Below are 18,779 nucleotides of genomic sequence, written 5' to 3'. Positions count from 1 at the left end.
CCGCCCGCCCCAGCGGGTGAGCAGACAAGCCTCTCGGACTGGTGAGTGCTGGTCAGCACTGATCCTCTGTACGGGAATCTCTCTGCTTTGCCCTCTGCACCCCTGTGGCTGTGCTCTCCTCTGCGGCCCCGAAGCTCCCCTCCTCCGCCACCCGCAGTCTCCGCCCGGGAAGGGGCTTCTAGTGTGTGGAAACGTTTCGTCCTTCACGGCTCCCTCCCACTGGTGCAGGTCCCGTCCCTATTCTTTTGTCTCTGTTTATTCTTTTTTCTTTTGCCCTACGCAGGTACGTGAAGAGTTTCTTGCGTTTTGGGAGGTCTGAGTTCTTCCACCAGCGAACGCTGGTAGGTGTTCTGTAGGAGCTGTTCCACGTGTAGATGTATTTCTGATGTGTCTGTGGGGAGGAAGGTGGTCTCCGCGTCTTACTCTTCCGCCATCTTCCCCCTCTCCTCCAATCTTTTTTGTTGTTGTTGGATTCTTTTTTTCCATTGGTAATCTTTGTGAGAATTATTTCAGTCAAATGATACCGAAAGCCAGACTGGAGTGGCCTGAGAATGAGTGGGAAGAAGGGAAATGGAAATAGAGAAATGATAAAGATATTTAGCTGTGCATCAGAATAGTTAGAGGGAGTTGTGAGTATGGGAGGATTTAATTTTTAATATAGGAAAGACTTGATCATGTGTGTCAGTGGGAAAAATCTAGTTGGGAAGGAGTAGTTAAATATACAAGAAATGATGGGTAAATATCATGGCTTAAAACCTGACAGCAAACATAACTGAAAACATAGGTGTAGTATTGGCCTTAGATAGGAGCAGGGACTCCTGTAATACAGCTAGAGGGTAAAGGAGAGGATGGGTGTAGAAGTAGGTAGGCTTGTAGCTTTGGTAGCAGGAAGATGAAGCTTCAGTTTTCTCTCTCATGTAGGAGGTCATTCCATCTGCTGACAACAAGAAGGGAAGTAGGGGGCTTCCCTGGTGGCGCAGTGGTTGAGAGTCCGCCTGCCGATGCAGGGGACACGGGTTCGTGCCCTGGTCCAGGAAGATCCCACATGCCGCGGAGCGGCTAGGCCCGTGAGCCATGGCCAATGAACCTGCGTGTCCAGAGCCTGTGCTCCGCAACGGGAGAGGCCACAACAGTGAGAGGCCCGCGTACCTTAAAAAAAAAAAAAAGGGAAGTAGGGGAGGGGAGGCTGGGTGGAGAAAAACACAGCAGAGATAGTTTGAAATATTTATTGTGGCAAGGAAAGGAGAGATTTGACCAAAGATATGAAATAGAAGTGACTGAGCAGTATTGAGGGACCATGGAGTTTGGTGACTGTGAGTAATAGTGATAAGGATGTGTTCATTTATGTGACTTTCTCCAGGAGCACCAGGCTTCTTGGTGTGCACACAGAGAATAAACAGTAAGGGTCACCCAGGGTTAGGACTTGTGGCAAAGGTTATCCATGAATGAGGAAGAATGAGTAGACTGAGGAGAGATGGTGCACTTGAAGGTCAGGATGCTCAGGGTGCCAGGGTTTGTTAGTTTTGTTTGTTCGATAAGAGGGTTGGGGAGAAATTATCTTGAAATAACATTGTAAATAACACCACTTCCCAAATTTGAGATTGTGTGATATGAGAGACTAAATTCCCAGCGCTTGAGAGGGCTCTGAGCAAATGAGTGAACTCGGGAAAGCTCGTTTTCTTTTAGAAGAGGTTAAGGGTCTAGTCGATTTTGTTGATTGGTGTGTGTGTGGGGGGGGAGTGCACAATGCAAAGGTTTTAGAAATGGATGAAGAAGTTGAGGATAATATATAAAGAACAAGAAAATATAGAACCTTAAGTGAATGATGATGCAGTAGACCGAGAGTAGGAATACTTTTTCTGTAAAGGGGCAGACAGTAAATATTCTTCATCTTACAGACCATAAAGTCTCTGTTGCAACCAGTCAACTCTTGCATAGCATAAAAGCAGCCATAGAAAATGTATAAGTGAACAGTGTGACTGTTTTCCAAGAAAACTTTATTTATGGACATTGAAATATGAATTTCATATACTGTAAAAGTGTGACAAAATATTATTCTTCTTTTGATCATTTTTTAACAATTAAAAACATACAAACCATTCTTAGCCCACAAGCCATACAGAAACTGGCTGTGGCCAGAATTTGGCCCATGGTGTGTGTAGTTTGCTGACCCCTGCTTTAGAGGATCCTTTGAAGAGATTGTGTAGGGAGGTCTAAATCTGGGCTTACATTTCTGGGCTTGACTAATAAAAATATGTTAAAAGATATCAAGGTTCTCTGTGTTTGAGGAAGATGATGTTTCATTTGGTGGCTTGTAGACTCAGCTCACTCGGCCTGGGGTTATGTCGCACTAAGCATACTCTCTCACCTGGACGTTTGGGTAGTGCCAAACCAAACTCAGAGGCTGTAGACTGTGGAACCACGCCACCTCTATGGTGGCCATTCCGGAAGCTGCAAACTGCACCAGATGTGTGTGGGCGTGGAGGTGACTCCCAAAACTATAAACAAATGAACTCAGCTAAAAAGAGTTTGCGGAAAATCTCTTCCCAGGTGCTCGTCAAGAGGAGTCTGGTTGTATAGCATGATGGTTTTTAGATTTCAGTGTCAGAAGAGTTCTCTACAACCTAAGCTATAAGAAATTAACAAAAACAACAACAAAAGAAATATTTTAACAAGCTTAACGGGTACAGATTAGTGGAAATGGTATTTTAATTAACCTTAATAGTATAGCAAGTTGGCACTGTTGAATATTTTTCAATTGTGAATTTTAAGAATGACCTTACAAGTAGAGGCTTCATTTCAGGGCTTTTGACAGAAATTTATATTGATACTAATTCATAGCACTGATAATTTACTGTGAGAAAACTATTACTGAAGGTTGGCATTGCTTAAACACTGCAAGGATCTTTCATCCTGAAAGGAGAGAATGACAGTGTTGTTGATGCATTATTAATTTCTAATACATCTGATTTTCTAATGCCAGTTTTTAAACTAATTTAACTCTTAAAACTTGGCTTGCACAAACATTTTTACTGATGTTTTAGCAATGAAAAGCAGAACATTTGAGTTGAAAAGCCGTGTGATTTTACTTGGCTAATTCTTTTAAGACTCAAAGGTGGCAATATTTGAGATACTTTTAAAAATCATAGAAATTTTAGTTGAAGTAAACGGGACTATCTTTAAATAGCTCATATTTTATTTAGTTTAACTGGTAAATTATAACTTTGGAGGATGTTTAGGTATTTGAAGCTTCACTAGTAACTAGGGGATATAATTTGTACTAAAGGGATTCGTTGTGCTTTTAAATAATAGATTTGTAATCTTAAGAAACTGAGAGCTAAACGTACAAAATGGAAAGATGAAGAAAGTGGTGATCCTGAGGAGGGGGTTGCATCTCTTTAGGGTCTATGGGACCAACTGTAGATTCTTAGTAGTATTCAGAGGTGACTGGCTAAGGAAGAATGCATACTGAGTTAACTCCTTTGAGTGTTTTTGTCATTGGTGATGGTAAAAGATAATCTTTGGGCACAGAGTCACATGGAAGAAAGTGATGAATAGAAGAATTTTTCTAGTCAGAGACTGTATTAATTACTAAAAATGTGTAGGTCCCCTGCCAGTGTCAGTCTGTATGTTCCACTATCCTTTCTGTCTCAAGTAACAGACCAAACTGCAGTTTCTTCTCCTGATACGTCCTCTCTTATATTTCGAATATTGTTTTCTGAGCATCTTTAATAAAAGTTTGAGTCCATTAGATGGGAGACCTAGGTTAACTTGTGTGTAGTAGTCATTAAAGAAATTAACCCAAGAGGTTAGGAGGGAAGGCAGGAAGAATAAGGTTTAGAGAGTTGCCAGAGTTATTACCTTATTTGTTTGGGTAGCAAGGACCAGTCCCAGCCATGGGCAAGTTGGCTAGAGAGAGGTAGGAACAGTGATATCAGAGGGCCATTCTAAGTTAGGGAGCACTGTGTCTGACTTATGAGGACACGTGACATTGGTCCTCCTGCACTGACACACTTCAAGTAGGCAGATTGGAGGTCAGTGGATTTGCTCCACGACAGTGCTTACAGTCACTTACGAAGTACATTGCAAGTACCTTGTTTTTTAACTAGGTAAAGCTAGTTAAGACTACTGTGAATATTTCCCTCCTAAATTAGACGGTTCAAGATTATTCCTATAACTTTGTCTTTTTTTTTTTTTTTTTTTTTTGGCAATACGCGGGCCTCTCGCTGTTGTGGCCTCTCCCGTTGTGGAGCACAGGCTCCGGACGCGCAGGCTCAGTGGCCATGGCTCACGGGCCCAGCCGCTCCGCGGCATGTGGGATCTTCCGGGACCGGGGCACGAACCCGTGTCCCCTGCATCGGCAGGCGGACTCCCAACCACTGCACCAGCAGGGAAGCCCCTATAACTTTATCTTTAATCACGAGTAGTCTTCTTGGTTTTGAGAAAAACAGCAGCAATACATACTTTCTGAAAATTGCCCAAAGCTCTGGATTGCAGCTAGAGTACAAGAAACACACACAATCCTGTAAATGCCCTTGGGAATATGTGGCATGTGGGAAAATTATTGGTCATGTTCAAGGGTGGAATAAAGGCTGAGAACCTCTGGTATAATCCGGTAAAGGTCAATTTGTCAGATTAAATTAATCAGTTAAATATTTGCCTTTTAAATGCAACACATCACTTGATATACCAATTAGGATGATAAACCAACTGAGTCACAACGTTTGAAAGTTGTTCTCCAGACTGAAAGGAAAGTACAATTTTGCCTCTACATATACATGAAGCTGTTTAAATATGTCTGTTGTCACAAAGAAAATGGGTTGATTGGGCTAGAGCTAGGATTACAGGCTCCAGTTTTAAAATAGGGATAAAAGTGAGCAGAAATGGAGGCAGGGTGATATCAGTAATAAGAAAATTTTTTAAACTATATAATCATATAATGAACATTGTCCTTCAGCAGTTCTTGGTTATGTAAAAGCAATATATTACAGCTATGAACAGTAAGAATGGAAGACAAAGTACGTTCAGTTTGGATTTGGAATATATTATGGACTTTTAAATGAACGTGGCAAGTTTCATGTTTTGGGAGTCACTTCCAAAAGCCTGATATCAGCCTGCCCTCAGGTTCCTGATACTTTCCAACTCCCCTCTGTTACTTTAATTTTTCTCATCTTGTGAGTAGAACTTTCTTTCCAACTGATGCATGTTTAAGTCTTCCCTGATGTTAGAAAGATGACTGTTACACGTTCATAAGGGCTATATCAAGAACAGGTTGAGAATGAAATAGTGCCATTTGCAGAGATGGACCTAGAGACTGTCATACAGAATGAAGTCAGAGAAAAACAAATATATAATATCTCTTATATGTGGAATCTAGAAAAATGGTAGAGATGAACTTATTTGCAAAGCAGAAATAGAGTCACAGATGTAGAGAACAAACTTATGGTTACCAAGCGGGGAAGGGAGGAGTGGGATGAATTGGGAGATTGGGACTGACAAATATATACTACTGTGTATAAAATAGGTAATTAATGAGAACCTACTGTATAGCACAGGGAACTCTGCTTAGTGCTCTGTGGTGACCTAAATGGGAAGAAAATCCAAAAAGGAGTGAATATGCATGTGTGTATGAATGATTCACTTTGCTGTATAGCAAGAAACCAATACAACATTGTAAAGCAACTATACTCCAATCAAATTAATTTAAAAAAAGAACAGGTTGAGAAATTAAAATATTAAGAGAAGGGCTTTAGCATATTAGAAACCATTAAAAGTGAAACTCTTCAAACTCAGGCTCATGCAAAACCTTGAAATGTGGTTTATTAATTCCATTTTTTAGCACCCAAAGAACATAAGTTATCAAGGTGAACTGTGATCAGACTGTGATATTTATAGTTTATTTTCAGATACTTGGAAAGACTTGAAAAGGTAAAGAAAGTACCTTAAAACCTAATCTAAAACATAATATCCTCCCCATTGTAAAATAAATGAAAAATGTAGAAAATAGCAGGAATAATATAAAAATCTCCCAGAGTTGTACCATTTATTAAATAATGTATAACTACTTTTTAATATTCCTTATATCTCCTTTCTCTTTTTATGAATATTTTTGTGTGTGCTCGAAGTACAATTGCAATCTAACCATTTTAACTGCCTTTTTCCGTTTCATATATTAGAAACATTTGATAAATCATCAAATTTTATTTTATAATATAATTTTAAATACCCATATAGTAGAGAAAGGACTTTAAATGTGTATTCAATTTCATTAGAGCTAACTGTGATAAATTATTTATAAGGTATTTTTTTTTCTGTGTAGGTTTTAGATATTTGTACAATGAAAATGAACCTAAATTCACCAGCCAGATATCTTTATGATTTATATGGCAGGAAAATTAAAGATATTTCAAAAGGTAAGTGGCAAAGATTTTGTAAACTATGTGATACTATTTCAAAAGGCATTTACATAATTTTGTTTTTACTTTATACATTTAAAAGGAAAAGATATAAAAACCAGTTTAATTATAACATGTCATTCTTATATGAAGGGAAATCATGAAAGAGTATTAAGGTTTAGGGAATCTTTTATTTCATCATGTTTTAGTCCATTTGGGCTACTATAACAAAAATACCATAGATCAAGTGGCTTAAACATTAAGCATTTATTTCTCACAGTTATGGAGGCTGAGAAGTACAAGATCAAGGCACTGGTAGATTCTTTGTCTGTTGGGGGCCCTTTTCTGATTGATAGATGGCTGTCTTCTCACTGTGTCCTTAGATAGTGGAAGGAACAAGGGCACTCTCTGAGGTCTTTTATATAAGGACACTAATTCCATTCATGAGGGCTCCACCCTCTTGACCAAATCCCTTCCAAATACTATCCCTTTAGGGATTAGATTTCAACATATGAATTTTTGGGGGTCACAAACAGTCACCTAAGCACAGCACAAGCTTAGATTTTTAAAAAAATGATGGGTATTTTAACCTTAGCAAGCCATAACTTAATAAACAAAAGTAATTGATATATTTTCATATTTACAATTTCCATGGTATACAGCTTTCAAAAGAGAAAGACAAGAAATTGTGCTACTTTGTGCTCAGAGTTTTTTTAATGTTTTGGTTAACTTCTAGAGGTTTTTCAAAAGTCATGAAATGTGCTTTAAAACAATTTTATTGTATGTCTTTGTCAAAATAAGAGACCTCCCTCTATATTTCTAAAGGCACTGATTTGCCAGTCTTTGAAAGCAAAAATACATGATTTCACATCATTAAATTACTGTCAGTAGTAATTACTACTATTACTTTACTTTTTACTATTTAAAAATTTTACTTTTTATTTCTTTAGTAGTAATTAATATTACTTTAATAGTGCCACAGTTAACACTATTAAATGTGCTACTGTATGGTCCTATCACTTCATTTAAACCTTAACTTCATATACCTGAAGAGGGCCAAAATCTTAAGTAGCATACTTAACTGCAAGGCTAGATACAGACAACTGTAAGTGATTTGGGGATATAGCTCTACTGGATACTCCCATTTGTTTCCAATAGTCTTGCTTGTATTGTATAAAAGCAAACTTTCCTGGCTTTATCATCCTTAATTAATCCTATTGAGTGACCACTGATATTTTGATACTTACTGTTTATAACTCTTAAAATTTTTTTTACTAAGTATCATATATGTGTGTGTGTATTTAGGAGCCAAATCTATTTTTCTTTATTTTTAATGTTTGTATTAGATATGAGCATTATTTTTCATTTTATTAGGAGTTTTCATCTGAAGATTTTAAAGCACTTGTAGACACTTATGCATTATCTAGAAGCATTAGTTATTTACCTCTAAGACATAAGTAACAGAGAATCCTTCCTCATGGTCTTTTATGGGGGAGTGGGGAGAGTAACATTATTAAGTTGATTTCTTACTTCTTACATTTTTATCCCCTCCCCCATCACATAGGCTTAAATTTTCTGTATGATAAACAATATTATATAATCGCTCTTAAACTTGCATTAATAAAATAAATAAATAATGCATTTTCTTAAGACCCTGTCTAGCTTTGAATGATTTCCATCTCACCTGGAATTAAAAAATTATATTTGACTAAATTGCTAGAGTTGAAACTCTAAGGAACCCTGGTTAAGATGAAAGATTAAATTTAGAAAGTTGATTTTTTTTTCCCTTCCCAAATGTGGTATAATAGAATTACTTATCAAAACAGAAAAGTTCTGACTCTGAGGTGTGAGACTTCATGGATGCCAGAGGCATTCAGATTCATGCCTCATGCTTCACGTTTCCCAGAAGTGTGCTATTATCACATTTTAATGCATGCTTTGCCCTGTGTTTTTGCATACTTATAGAAGCTTATGCCAGCTGAAATTAGCCTATGCAACTACTAACATGGGGAAGCATAACAAGCTCACTGGACTTAAAATACTTAAAGAAGCTAATCCTGTTGGAGGAACTTCCAGTGTGCAGCACCCTAGTCACTTAACATTAGGTTTCTGCATTTCTTTTTTCTTTGTTTGTTAGTATAGTTTTGTGCATCAAATGATTGAGATCCCTAAACTTTTATGTCTGATAGTCTTCTGAACTTTAACTTGGGAAGGGTCAAGTATTATATGAAAGTTATCTTTTACTTTAAATAAATGCTAACATTCTGATTTGATATATGACTTCTTTTTGATTCCTTGCTCTGTATCAGATCAGAAAAAGTCATTTAATAATGTTTAATATTAATATCACAGCAATTATCTATTATTTTTAAGCACAAATTAGAAGTGTAATTGTACCAAGAACTAAAAGTAACAGATGTACAAAATAGAAGATTTTCTCCTATCTGTTGCTTCTTTTTTGGGATTAGATATACTTTCAGTTGTTCCTCCTGTGCTGTGAGAAATGAGTACATTTGACATGACATTAAACCACTTTTTTTAAACCTTTTAAAACACGTAGGATTTACAAATCACTCATGTTTTTAAATTTCTAAACCATAGAAGATTTTAACAAAGAAATTTATATTGTTACATGTGGAAAAGTTCTTTAGTTGTGGCTACTATGTTTGTCTATTCTTTTGAGAGTATAAGAGAACTACCCACTGTGTAAAGATGCCATATTCTTATATATGGTCAACATGCTGGTAGAGCATTTCTGCTAGAGCATAAAATAAGTGTGAAAAATGCATTCTGGAAAATTACACCCTCAAAAATAACAGTGCTGTGAGAAAAATGGGTTTGAGGAAGACCAAAGTCCATGCACTTTTAAAATGAGAATACTAACTAAAATAATAATTATTAACTTAGGAGATAATATAAACAGCCCAGGTAGGCATCTCAGAGTGCTGCTTCAGAAGATACTAAAGCTGCACTAAAACAATAGAATGTGAGGTAATGCAGACGAAAGTCAGCTAGAGGTTTGAGCCAGTGGGGCTTCTTTAAAGAAGGCACAGGAGGAAGCAAAACTCCCACAAAGAGTAATGCAAGGCATAGGGTGCACCTTTCCGGGGAGGGAGCCCCGGTGCAACAGCCAAGCTAACGTCTTTTATCTTCCCTGCTAAAGAATAGAATTCTACTCCTACTCTGTTGGCCTCATTTGCCTAGGAAAAAAACACACATTCACCAACCAAACTTCTATATCTTACTGACATCCTTCCCCTATTTACTAATCATATATGAGCTACCTGGTGTTACAGAAGCACATAGTAATGGCAGAACACATGTAGATAGTATCAGAGTTTGATGAAGTTGTTTAATAACACTCTTATTCCCCCAAACATTCCCCAACTTTTTGTTATCTTAACTTCTTTAGCTTAATTATTACATTATGGTGAACCAGGGGAGGCACTCTCCCTCTTGTGGAAGGAGATACTCAGTCTCTTAGGACCTTTATGATGCTGCTATGCCAATAACCAACCCCCGCTCCTTTGTGGAAACTTCTAGGTCATGGTGGGTAGTATGAAATTTACCCTAGAAGATTCTGAAATGAGTTAGAATAGTACATTAATTAAATTGGATCCAAAGCCATGGAACACTAAACATTCATTTTCTATTACATTTTCTACCTCAAATTAGCTGTCTAAAATAGCTATATATTCTCTTTTTTAAATTAATTAATTAATTTATTTATTTTTGGCTGCGTTGGGTCTTTGTTGCTGTGCGCAGGCTTTCTCTAGTTGCGGCAAGCTGGGACTACTCTTCGTTGCGGTGCACGGGCTTCTCATTGCGGTGGCTTCTCTTGTTGCAGAGCACAGGCTATAGACGTGTGGGCTTCAGTAGTTGTGGCTCATGGGCTCTAGAGTGCAGGCTCAGTAGTTGTGGCTCGTGGGCTCAGTAGTTGTGGCACACAGGCTTAGTTGCTCCGTGGCATGTGGGATCTTCCCAGACCAGGGCTCGAACCTGTGTCCCCTGCATTGGCAGGTGGATTCTTAACCACTACGCCACCAGGGAGGCCCCTAGCTATATATTCTTAAACAAGTTCTTCAGAGAGTCTACAATGAGATCAACTGACACGATTAACATATTTCAATCACAAAATTCTAATAACATACCCTGAATTTGCATGTTCTCTTGCCCATTATCAATTTTTTGTAAAGAATTCAAATTTGAAGAGTAAAATTTCAAAGAAGTTAAAGTCCAAAAGTTTTAAGTCCACAAAGTGAATTTCATAATCAAATAATCTTACCTTTGTGAGTTAAAACCCAGTAAAATTTCAAACTTCTCAAATTAAAATTCAAAGAAATTGAAGTCCTTCCTATTTTATTCTTTCCAGTATCAGCCAGATGGCTTCTGGATGCCTGGTCTGAGCTGGAATTCCTATAACAGCTACTGTCTGGGCTCCTGCAGTGGGTGTCATCCTTCAGGGCTCAGAAGTTGAATTGGGTCTACACCAACTTTCTCATGTTTCCTACTTCTGACTGAACCAAAAGATGATCACATCAGCCCACACCCAGCACATTCAGAATAGAATCCAATCCCCAGTTTCTCATGTGGCCATTCCAAGCAAAATGATGTTTCCTGTTTGGCATGATCCAGACCCATGTGCTTGTTGCCAAAGACCATAGCAGAGACTAAGTGAAGGAAGGCAAAGAAGAGAAAGCATTCTTCATGTCAGACTTTCCAAGATGCCAGACAGTTTATACTGTTGAGCAGAGTCTATGACCTGTGACATAACTCAGTGGGAAGCAATCTCCCATCAAGGCATTAATTATAGCATCATGTATTTATAATATCTTACAAGAAAAATTGACCAATATACACTGTCTCCTCTCTCAAAGAGGCTTCATAAAGTGTTGATTAAGTGCTTTGATTTTGGAGCCAGAGCTCAAATTCCAGTTATGCCACTTATTGTATGACCTTGGACAGGTTATTCGTTTCTCTGAGAGTGAGTTTCCTAATCTGTAAAATAGGAATTATAATACTTACATTAATAGACTGTTGTAAAGATTAAGTGAAGTCTGTGTAAAGTCCTTAGAACAAGTGCCGGACATTTGGTAAGTGTTATATAACATTATCATCATTATTGCTTTTATTATTATTCTCAGAGGGTACTGAGAGTATTGCACTCTTGCAATATTTAGAAATTTGCATTGTTGGTAGCCCCAGTCATAAAGACTTGTTTGACTTATGAAAATAACTCTACCGTTATTTGCCTTTGTAAAGTATTCCAAACATCTTAATGTTTCTTTCCCTCTGAGTCCTGTGTTTCCGGACCCCATGCTGAACCAAGCACTGGCCCTATCTAGTGGCATAGTGTCCACCTTGCCTTGGGAGCATTAATTTCAATCCTGGGTCCCCGTGGCTGCTATAGTGACCTCTGGCCTCAGAAACCTGCTTGATGGGCACAGCTTCCCCCTCATCTCCACGTCAGTTCCAACTAGAGAATAACTTTCAGTGGATCTCTGAATTGAAGGAGCTGTTTATGTTTCTGAGGCTCATGTTCTTAGGCGCCCAGTGACGGCCAACACTACTGCCATTTCCTCTTGAAGACGTGGTCTTTCCTCAGTTTTTGAATGCTTCTGGTCTTGAGTTAACGTTTCTGTCATCTTTTTCTTCAGTATTTAGGAGTTGCCTCCAGGGTTTGCCTCTACTGAACTCCTGTTACTTTCAGAGAAATTCCGTCCTGTAACAGACTTGGGGCTGCATAGTTTGCAGCAGTTGAGGTTTTTCTTTTCTTTTACCTTCCCTTTGCTTTCTGGTCCATACTTGTGTTTTTCTACCATATTTCTCTAGCTATTTTTTTCCTTGCAGGGTCTCTCATAGTGAGAGATATGAAGTCAATAAGTTCCAAGTTTGTCAATAGCATCCTTTGTTCAAACCAGTCATATCCATTTTCACCTCCCTGAGTTAAATAATCCTACTCAGAATGTATTTTCCCACAGTCCAACATCTAATTTAGATCTGGACTCCTTGATTTATTCTTGCTCTGCCTGGATCTAGTGTAATGTAATTCATCTTGCCTTTACCTTTTCTTAATCTTTTTTTTTTTTGCGGTACGCGGGCCTCTTACCGTTGTGGCCTCACCCGTTGCGGAGCACAGGCTCCGGACGCGCAGGCTCAGCGGCCATGGCTCACGGGCCCAGCCGCTCCGCGGCATGTGGGATCTCCCGGACCGGGGCACGAACCCGCATCCCCTGCATCGGCAGGCGGACTCTCAACCACTGCACCACCAGGGAAGCCCACCTTTTCTTAATCTTAATCTTAGGCCCATAAATTTTTGGAGTTCACCAAATACTTTTTTTTTGGAGTACTTTATATTAATCTTCTTAGTATTCCCCTCTCCAGTTTGTTCAGATTTTATGTGCACTCTTTGTATAACTGTTCCATCCTCATAAGAGATTCTCCAATTTCTCTTGCTATTAATTTATCTGTAACCTAAATGACACCTCTTCACAATATTCAAGATTCTGCCTTCTCTGGGGAATTGCTCTCCAGAGAAGATTTGCTCTCTGAGATCTTACCTATGAGATTTCTCTGTTAGGTTTCACTGGGGCCCCATTTCTTATTTCTGATTTTGCAACAATTAAAATATACCCCCCTCTTATAATAACCTCTCTAAGAGCAGTTAGACTTGGATGTACCTCCTGTACCCTCATACCTGGCCTTCACGATCTTAGTTTTTGTTTTTCATATCTGTCGAATGTGTGTTCTCAGATCAGACGTTTACATTTATTCTAAGAAAATCTCTTTCCTCCTTGAGCTAAATAAGCCATCTTATTTGTTTTCATGCACACACTGCTTTGTTCTGATTGTAAGACTGAAGCATATTTTAAAACCACTTTACTTTCTTCTTGATTCCTTTAACAAATCTGATTCCTAGATTTGTAATACTTTCTTTGAGTTGTTTCACTACTTAACTGAAGAAGACAAAGCATTCTTTTTATAACAAATCTACTACTTTTCTATAGGTGAAGCCATAGTTTGGGTTTCTGACAATTAGAACCATGGTCAACATTTATGTGATAAATAAACTTAGAGTCAACCTGAATTGGTGGAGTTTACTTTAAAAGCTTGTGGACAAACCACACAAATCTAACGTTAGCTCATCCACAGTTCCTTTTTGGCCCAGAGTGTAGTTTAAAATAACATAGTGGAGAATAGAATTTGAGACATGGGACCTAATGCTTCCTATCTAGGCATGGTACTGTCAATTTAATGATAGAACCTCACTGTAGCATGCGTAGAACCCAGCTACCACTAAACTATAAAGTCCTGACCTGCAGATTTAGTTGCAAAACACAGAAAAACAGCAACTGTTGTTCTCCCTTTCAATGCCTAAAATGATCTAATCCCAATCTCAGGCTTGCCTGCAGTATCAGGTGACGTTCATTGCCTAGTTCAAGTGCCAGTAGCTGCAGCCTGCACAGTAACCCCACCCTTGCCCTGTGCTAGCATTTTCTGAAGGCCAGGGTTAGCGGAAAATAATCCCAGTTGCATTTAGTTGCTGTAACCCATCAAACTCAAAATTCTACACAGTTCTTGCTTATTAAAAATTTCAGGCCAATCTTCCTATTCTCCATGTACAGTCCCTTCAGTAAGAGCACAAATATAAAACTGAAAATTTCACAACATGACCCAGTGTAAGTTGCCAGACACCACCAAGGTTAAAAAGCAAGCTAGCAAACGAACAAAAAGCCCACATAGTCCTTGCATATTAAAGCATCATCAAAGCATGAAGCCACCTAGTCAGGGTCCCTCCATAAGTCTCAATATTTTTGTGTTATTTTCTCTCCAAAATTACTCATGTGTTTCTCAGGGTTCCTGACCGTCTTGGTCCCCTAAATATAGCACTATCCTGAGTTTAACGAGACATTCTAGCAAAATATTGACCCTCAGGTGGTAGTGAAAACCCCAGAATTTGTAGGCAGCTGGTCAGAGGGAGGGCAGTCTTGTGGAGAATTGTGCCCTTAACCTTGAGTTTTGTTAACTCCTTGCATTTGGGGGACTGATACTTCCCAATTTCAAAACATACCACAAGTAAAGCTACAGTAATTAAAACAGTGTGATACTGGCACAAGCAGAGACATATAGACCAATGGAATAGGATTAAGAGTGCAGAAATAAACCAATACATCTATGGCCAATTGACTTTCAAAAGGGTGTCAAGACCATGCAGTGGGGAATGAATAGTCTCTTCAACAAATGGTGCTGGCACAACTGGATATCCACATACAAAAGACTGATGTTGGACCCCTACCTAATATCATATAAGAAAAAAAAAAAAAACTGAAAGTGGATCAATGACCTAAATATAAGAGCTAGAAGCACAAAACTTTTCCAAGAAGACATAGAGGTAAATCTTCATGACCCTGGATTTAGCAATGGATTCTTAGACATGACACCAAAAGTATGAGCAACAAAAGAAAAAAATAGGTAAATTGGAGTTCTTCAAATTTAAAAAAAATTTGTACATTAGAGGACATTATCAAGAAAGTGAAAAGACCACCTACCGAATGGGAGAAAATATTTGCAAATCATGTATCTGATACGGTTAAATATCCAAGATATATAAAGAACTCTTAGACTCAACAACAGAAAGACAAACAGCTCAATTAAAAAGATGGGCAAAGGAATTAAATAGACATTTTTCCAAAGAATATATACAAACAGCCAAGAAGCACATCAACATCCTTTGTCATAAGGGCAATGCAAATCAAACCCACAATGAAGTAACACTTTACACACATTAGTGATGACTATAAAATAAAAATCACACACATAGACTAAATGGAAAATAAGTTGGTGAAGATGGAGAAATTGGAACCTTTGGATACTGGGAACATAAAATGGTGCAGCCACTTTGGAAAACGATTTGGTGGTTCCTCCAAAAGGTAAACATAGAATTACCATGTGGCCCTGCAATTTTACTCCTAAATGTATACCCCAAAATAATTGAAAATAGATAATCAAACATGTGCCTGTACATGCATATTTATAGCAGCAGTGTAGATAATAGCCAAAAGGTGGAAGCCAAACATCCATGAAAAGATGAAGGTAGAAGTACATTGTGGTATGTACATAGAATGGAATATTATTCAGCCATGAAAAGGAATGAAGTACTGATAATGCTAGAACGTGGATGAACTTTGAAAACATTATGCTAAATGAAAAAAGCCAGACAAAAAAGGTACCATATTGCATGATTCCACTTATATTTGAAATATCCAGAATAGATAAATCCATAGAGGTAGAATGCAGATTCATGTTCGCTAAGGCCTGAGGGGAGAGGAGAATGGAGAAACTGTTTAATGTATGAGGGGTTTTACTTTGGAATGAAGGAAATTTGTCAGAACTGGCTAGAGGTTGTGGTCGCACATTTTCAACGTACTAAATGCCACTGATTTCCTCACTTTAAAATGGTTGAAAATTATTAAAAAAAAAAAAAAAGACAAGTGGAGCAGAACTGCATCATCCCAGGTGTCTAGCCAAGGTCATCCTAGACGGCCAGCTGATTCCAAGACATATGATCTAGCCCAGCTATGACCTGCAGAACCACCCAGGTAATTTGTAGACTCTTGAGCTTAATAAATGCTGTTCTATGCCTCTGAGTTTTGAGGTGCTTTGTTATGCAGCATTATTGTGGCAACAGATACCAAATATAGATAGCTATTCATACTGCATAAATATTATCACATTGTCTTTATTTACTAGTTAGACTAAATTCTATTCCTAAATCTTAATCCTTTGTGTGGCCAAAGAGTGATCTTCCTAAAATATCCTTTTTTTTTTTGCTCAAAACTTTACATATCAGGACAGTCTTCACACTCTGTATCCTGACATTCAAGCATTATTTTGTTTACTAATACCTATTTCTCATAACTTCTTTTGATATCATGTCTGTACCATATGTCATAACATTTGTTTATACAGTATCTCTGTTTCATGTGTAGGCCTTATCTCTTTAACTAAAGAGAGATTTTGTTCTCATACTTAAAAAAAAACCTCCAAAAATCTTCTAATATCTACAATGGGACTGAGCATGTAATGGACCCTCAAAAAATTAATATTTAAATAATAATTGTTAAGTATAATTGTTAGAGTAAGTGATGAAAAACGCTTTTTAAGTGAATGAGTGAATTAAAATTCAAAAAAATTATTTGTTGAATTAAATTTGCACAAATTACCCACCATTAGCTACTTTTTGTTGCTAATTCTCAGTGCTGTCACTTAGTGATTCACCACCAGTCTGAATAGTATTTTGCCATATTCCATAGAACTTTGAAAGCCTGAAGATGTGTATGCATTATTAGATGCATAGTGCAGTGTAAAAAACAAATGATAATGACTACATTTTTTGATAGCTTCTTTAGAATAGTGTTGTTGATTGATTTACTTTGGATCTCAGCATTAGAAGCATCTTTGGTCATCACCAAAACCTCACTTTGTCATTAATCTCCTCTAAATCATCTCCAATAAGTGTCCATCCAGCCACTACTTGTTCTATTTCTGATAGCTCTACTTTAATTTTAAAAATCTAATAACTTTTAAACTTTTACCATTAGTCTTGATTTTGTCTTCTGGAGTTGAATAATGCAAATTAATTCCCAGTCTATGACTGCCTTTAAATATTTGAACAAGTGTGATTTAAATCTTCTCCACTTTAAATATCTCCAGTCTCTCCATCTATTTCTCTGACCCCTCACTATCCTGGTAACTCCTTGTTCTGTTTAGTTTTTTTTGGTATTCCTCTTTGTTGACCCCACATTGTACACAATTTTCCAGGTTAATCAATGTTGAGTAAAGCAGCCCCACCTCTTCTTTTTTTTTCAGATCATTATTTGGCCTAAACTTGCATTATTATTTCTTTTACATACATTGTATCATTGACCTAAATTAAACTTAAAGTCAACTAAAGCCCCCAAGTTTTTGCTCACAATTTGCTTTTAGGCTACTTCCTTATCCTGTACTTGTACTGCTAATTTTTTAGATATGTGAACAAATCTTTATACATTGATACCTACTAAATTTCTACTTATAAGGTTTTTATTTAGTAGATTAGCCTTACAAGATTTTTCAGATATTTAATCTGTCACCCAGGGATTAACAATTTCTCCTATCTTTGTTTTCACTTGTAAATTTTGTGCGAATACCAACTTTACCACTGTCTAAGTTATTGATAAAAATGTTAAGTAGGCCATGATTAGGGACAGAGATCTTTAGCATGCTAATTGGGTCCCTGCTTCAGATTTATATTAGTCTTCCCTGGATATGGCTGTTCATTTAGTTATGAATCTATAGGCTCACCTATCTCCAACTTAAACACAATTTTCTAATTGCCTCACTCTAGTAACACTATTTTTAGAAGTGAGTTTAGTTTGTCATAATTGCTCCTATTGAATCAATGCTTAAACTTTTATCATGGCCTGAAGGGCCTTCATGATTTGCTCCCTCCCAGCTTCTCCATCTTCATCTCTGTGCTCAAGTCACTTTATATTCTTGTTTCTGTTCCTCAAACACTTGATTCTCCTTCATGCCCCAGTACCTTACCATATGTTTCCTCTGCTTGGATTCTCTTCCCCTATCTTCCTTGCAAGCTATTTTTCCTGCTCTTCTTAAGGTCTTATTTTAAATATTTCTTCTTCTGAATAGCTTTCCCAACATTGGCTTGCTCCTGTCCCACTTCCTCCCTTAATCTAGAACTGGTATCCCTGTTACATTAATAGCACCCTGTGTATAGTAATTGTCACAACTGTAATTAATAAAACTGCTTGAGGAGTTATTTAATATCGATCTGTCCCCTAGACTGTAAGATCCGTGAGGACAGAGATTTAGTAGTCTTCTCTATTCCCATGTTTAACTCAGGTCCAAATAATATAGAGGGGGTATTATAAAATATTATAAAAATTGGGGATGATGGGGCTTCCCTGGTGGTGCAGTGGTTGAGAGTCTGCCTGCCGATGCAGGGGACACGGGTTTGTGCCCCGGTCCGGGAAGATCCCACATGCCGCGGAGCGGCTGGGCCCGTGAGCCATGGCCGCTGAGCCTGCGCGTCTGGAGCCTGTGCTCCGCAACGGGAGATGCCACAACAGTGAGAGGCCTGCGTACCGGAAAAAAAAAAAAAAAAAAAAAAAAATTGGGGATGATGCCCTTCTTGGTGAAGCATTGTACTTAGATTCCTTTAGATGTAAATGGAAATTTCAGGGCTTTGAGAGAGTCTAGTCAAAATGCTTCCCTCTCCCTTTATGCCCTAAAATGCCTAGTACTACCCTTGTGTTGCTAGTACTTCTCCTGCTCTGCTGAATGTGGAATTCTGCAATGGTACAGATGGTCTGCGCCCTGTAAATG

The 18,779-nt window shown here is 37.9% G+C and overlaps 1 protein-coding gene across 1 annotated transcript in view; it reads left to right on the top strand.

Annotated features, from left to right (window-relative positions):
* Nucleotides 1-18,779, top strand: part of DCDC1 (doublecortin domain containing 1) — a 453,979-nt gene that overhangs the window by 86,100 nt on the left and 349,100 nt on the right. The window contains exon 7 of the mRNA XM_029208753.1: nt 6,320-6,413. Coding sequence (XP_029064586.1) covers nt 6,320-6,413 — 94 coding nt within the window. The remainder of the gene's footprint in view (nt 1-6,319; nt 6,414-18,779) is intronic.

Source organism: Monodon monoceros, unplaced genomic scaffold, assembly GCF_005190385.1.
Source record: "Monodon monoceros isolate NGI ecotype Baffin Bay Population unplaced genomic scaffold, NGI_Narwhal_1 Super_Scaffold_7, whole genome shotgun sequence".
Taxonomy (NCBI): domain Eukaryota; kingdom Metazoa; phylum Chordata; class Mammalia; order Artiodactyla; family Monodontidae; genus Monodon; species Monodon monoceros.
This window is presented reverse-complemented; position numbering and strand designations above follow the sequence as displayed.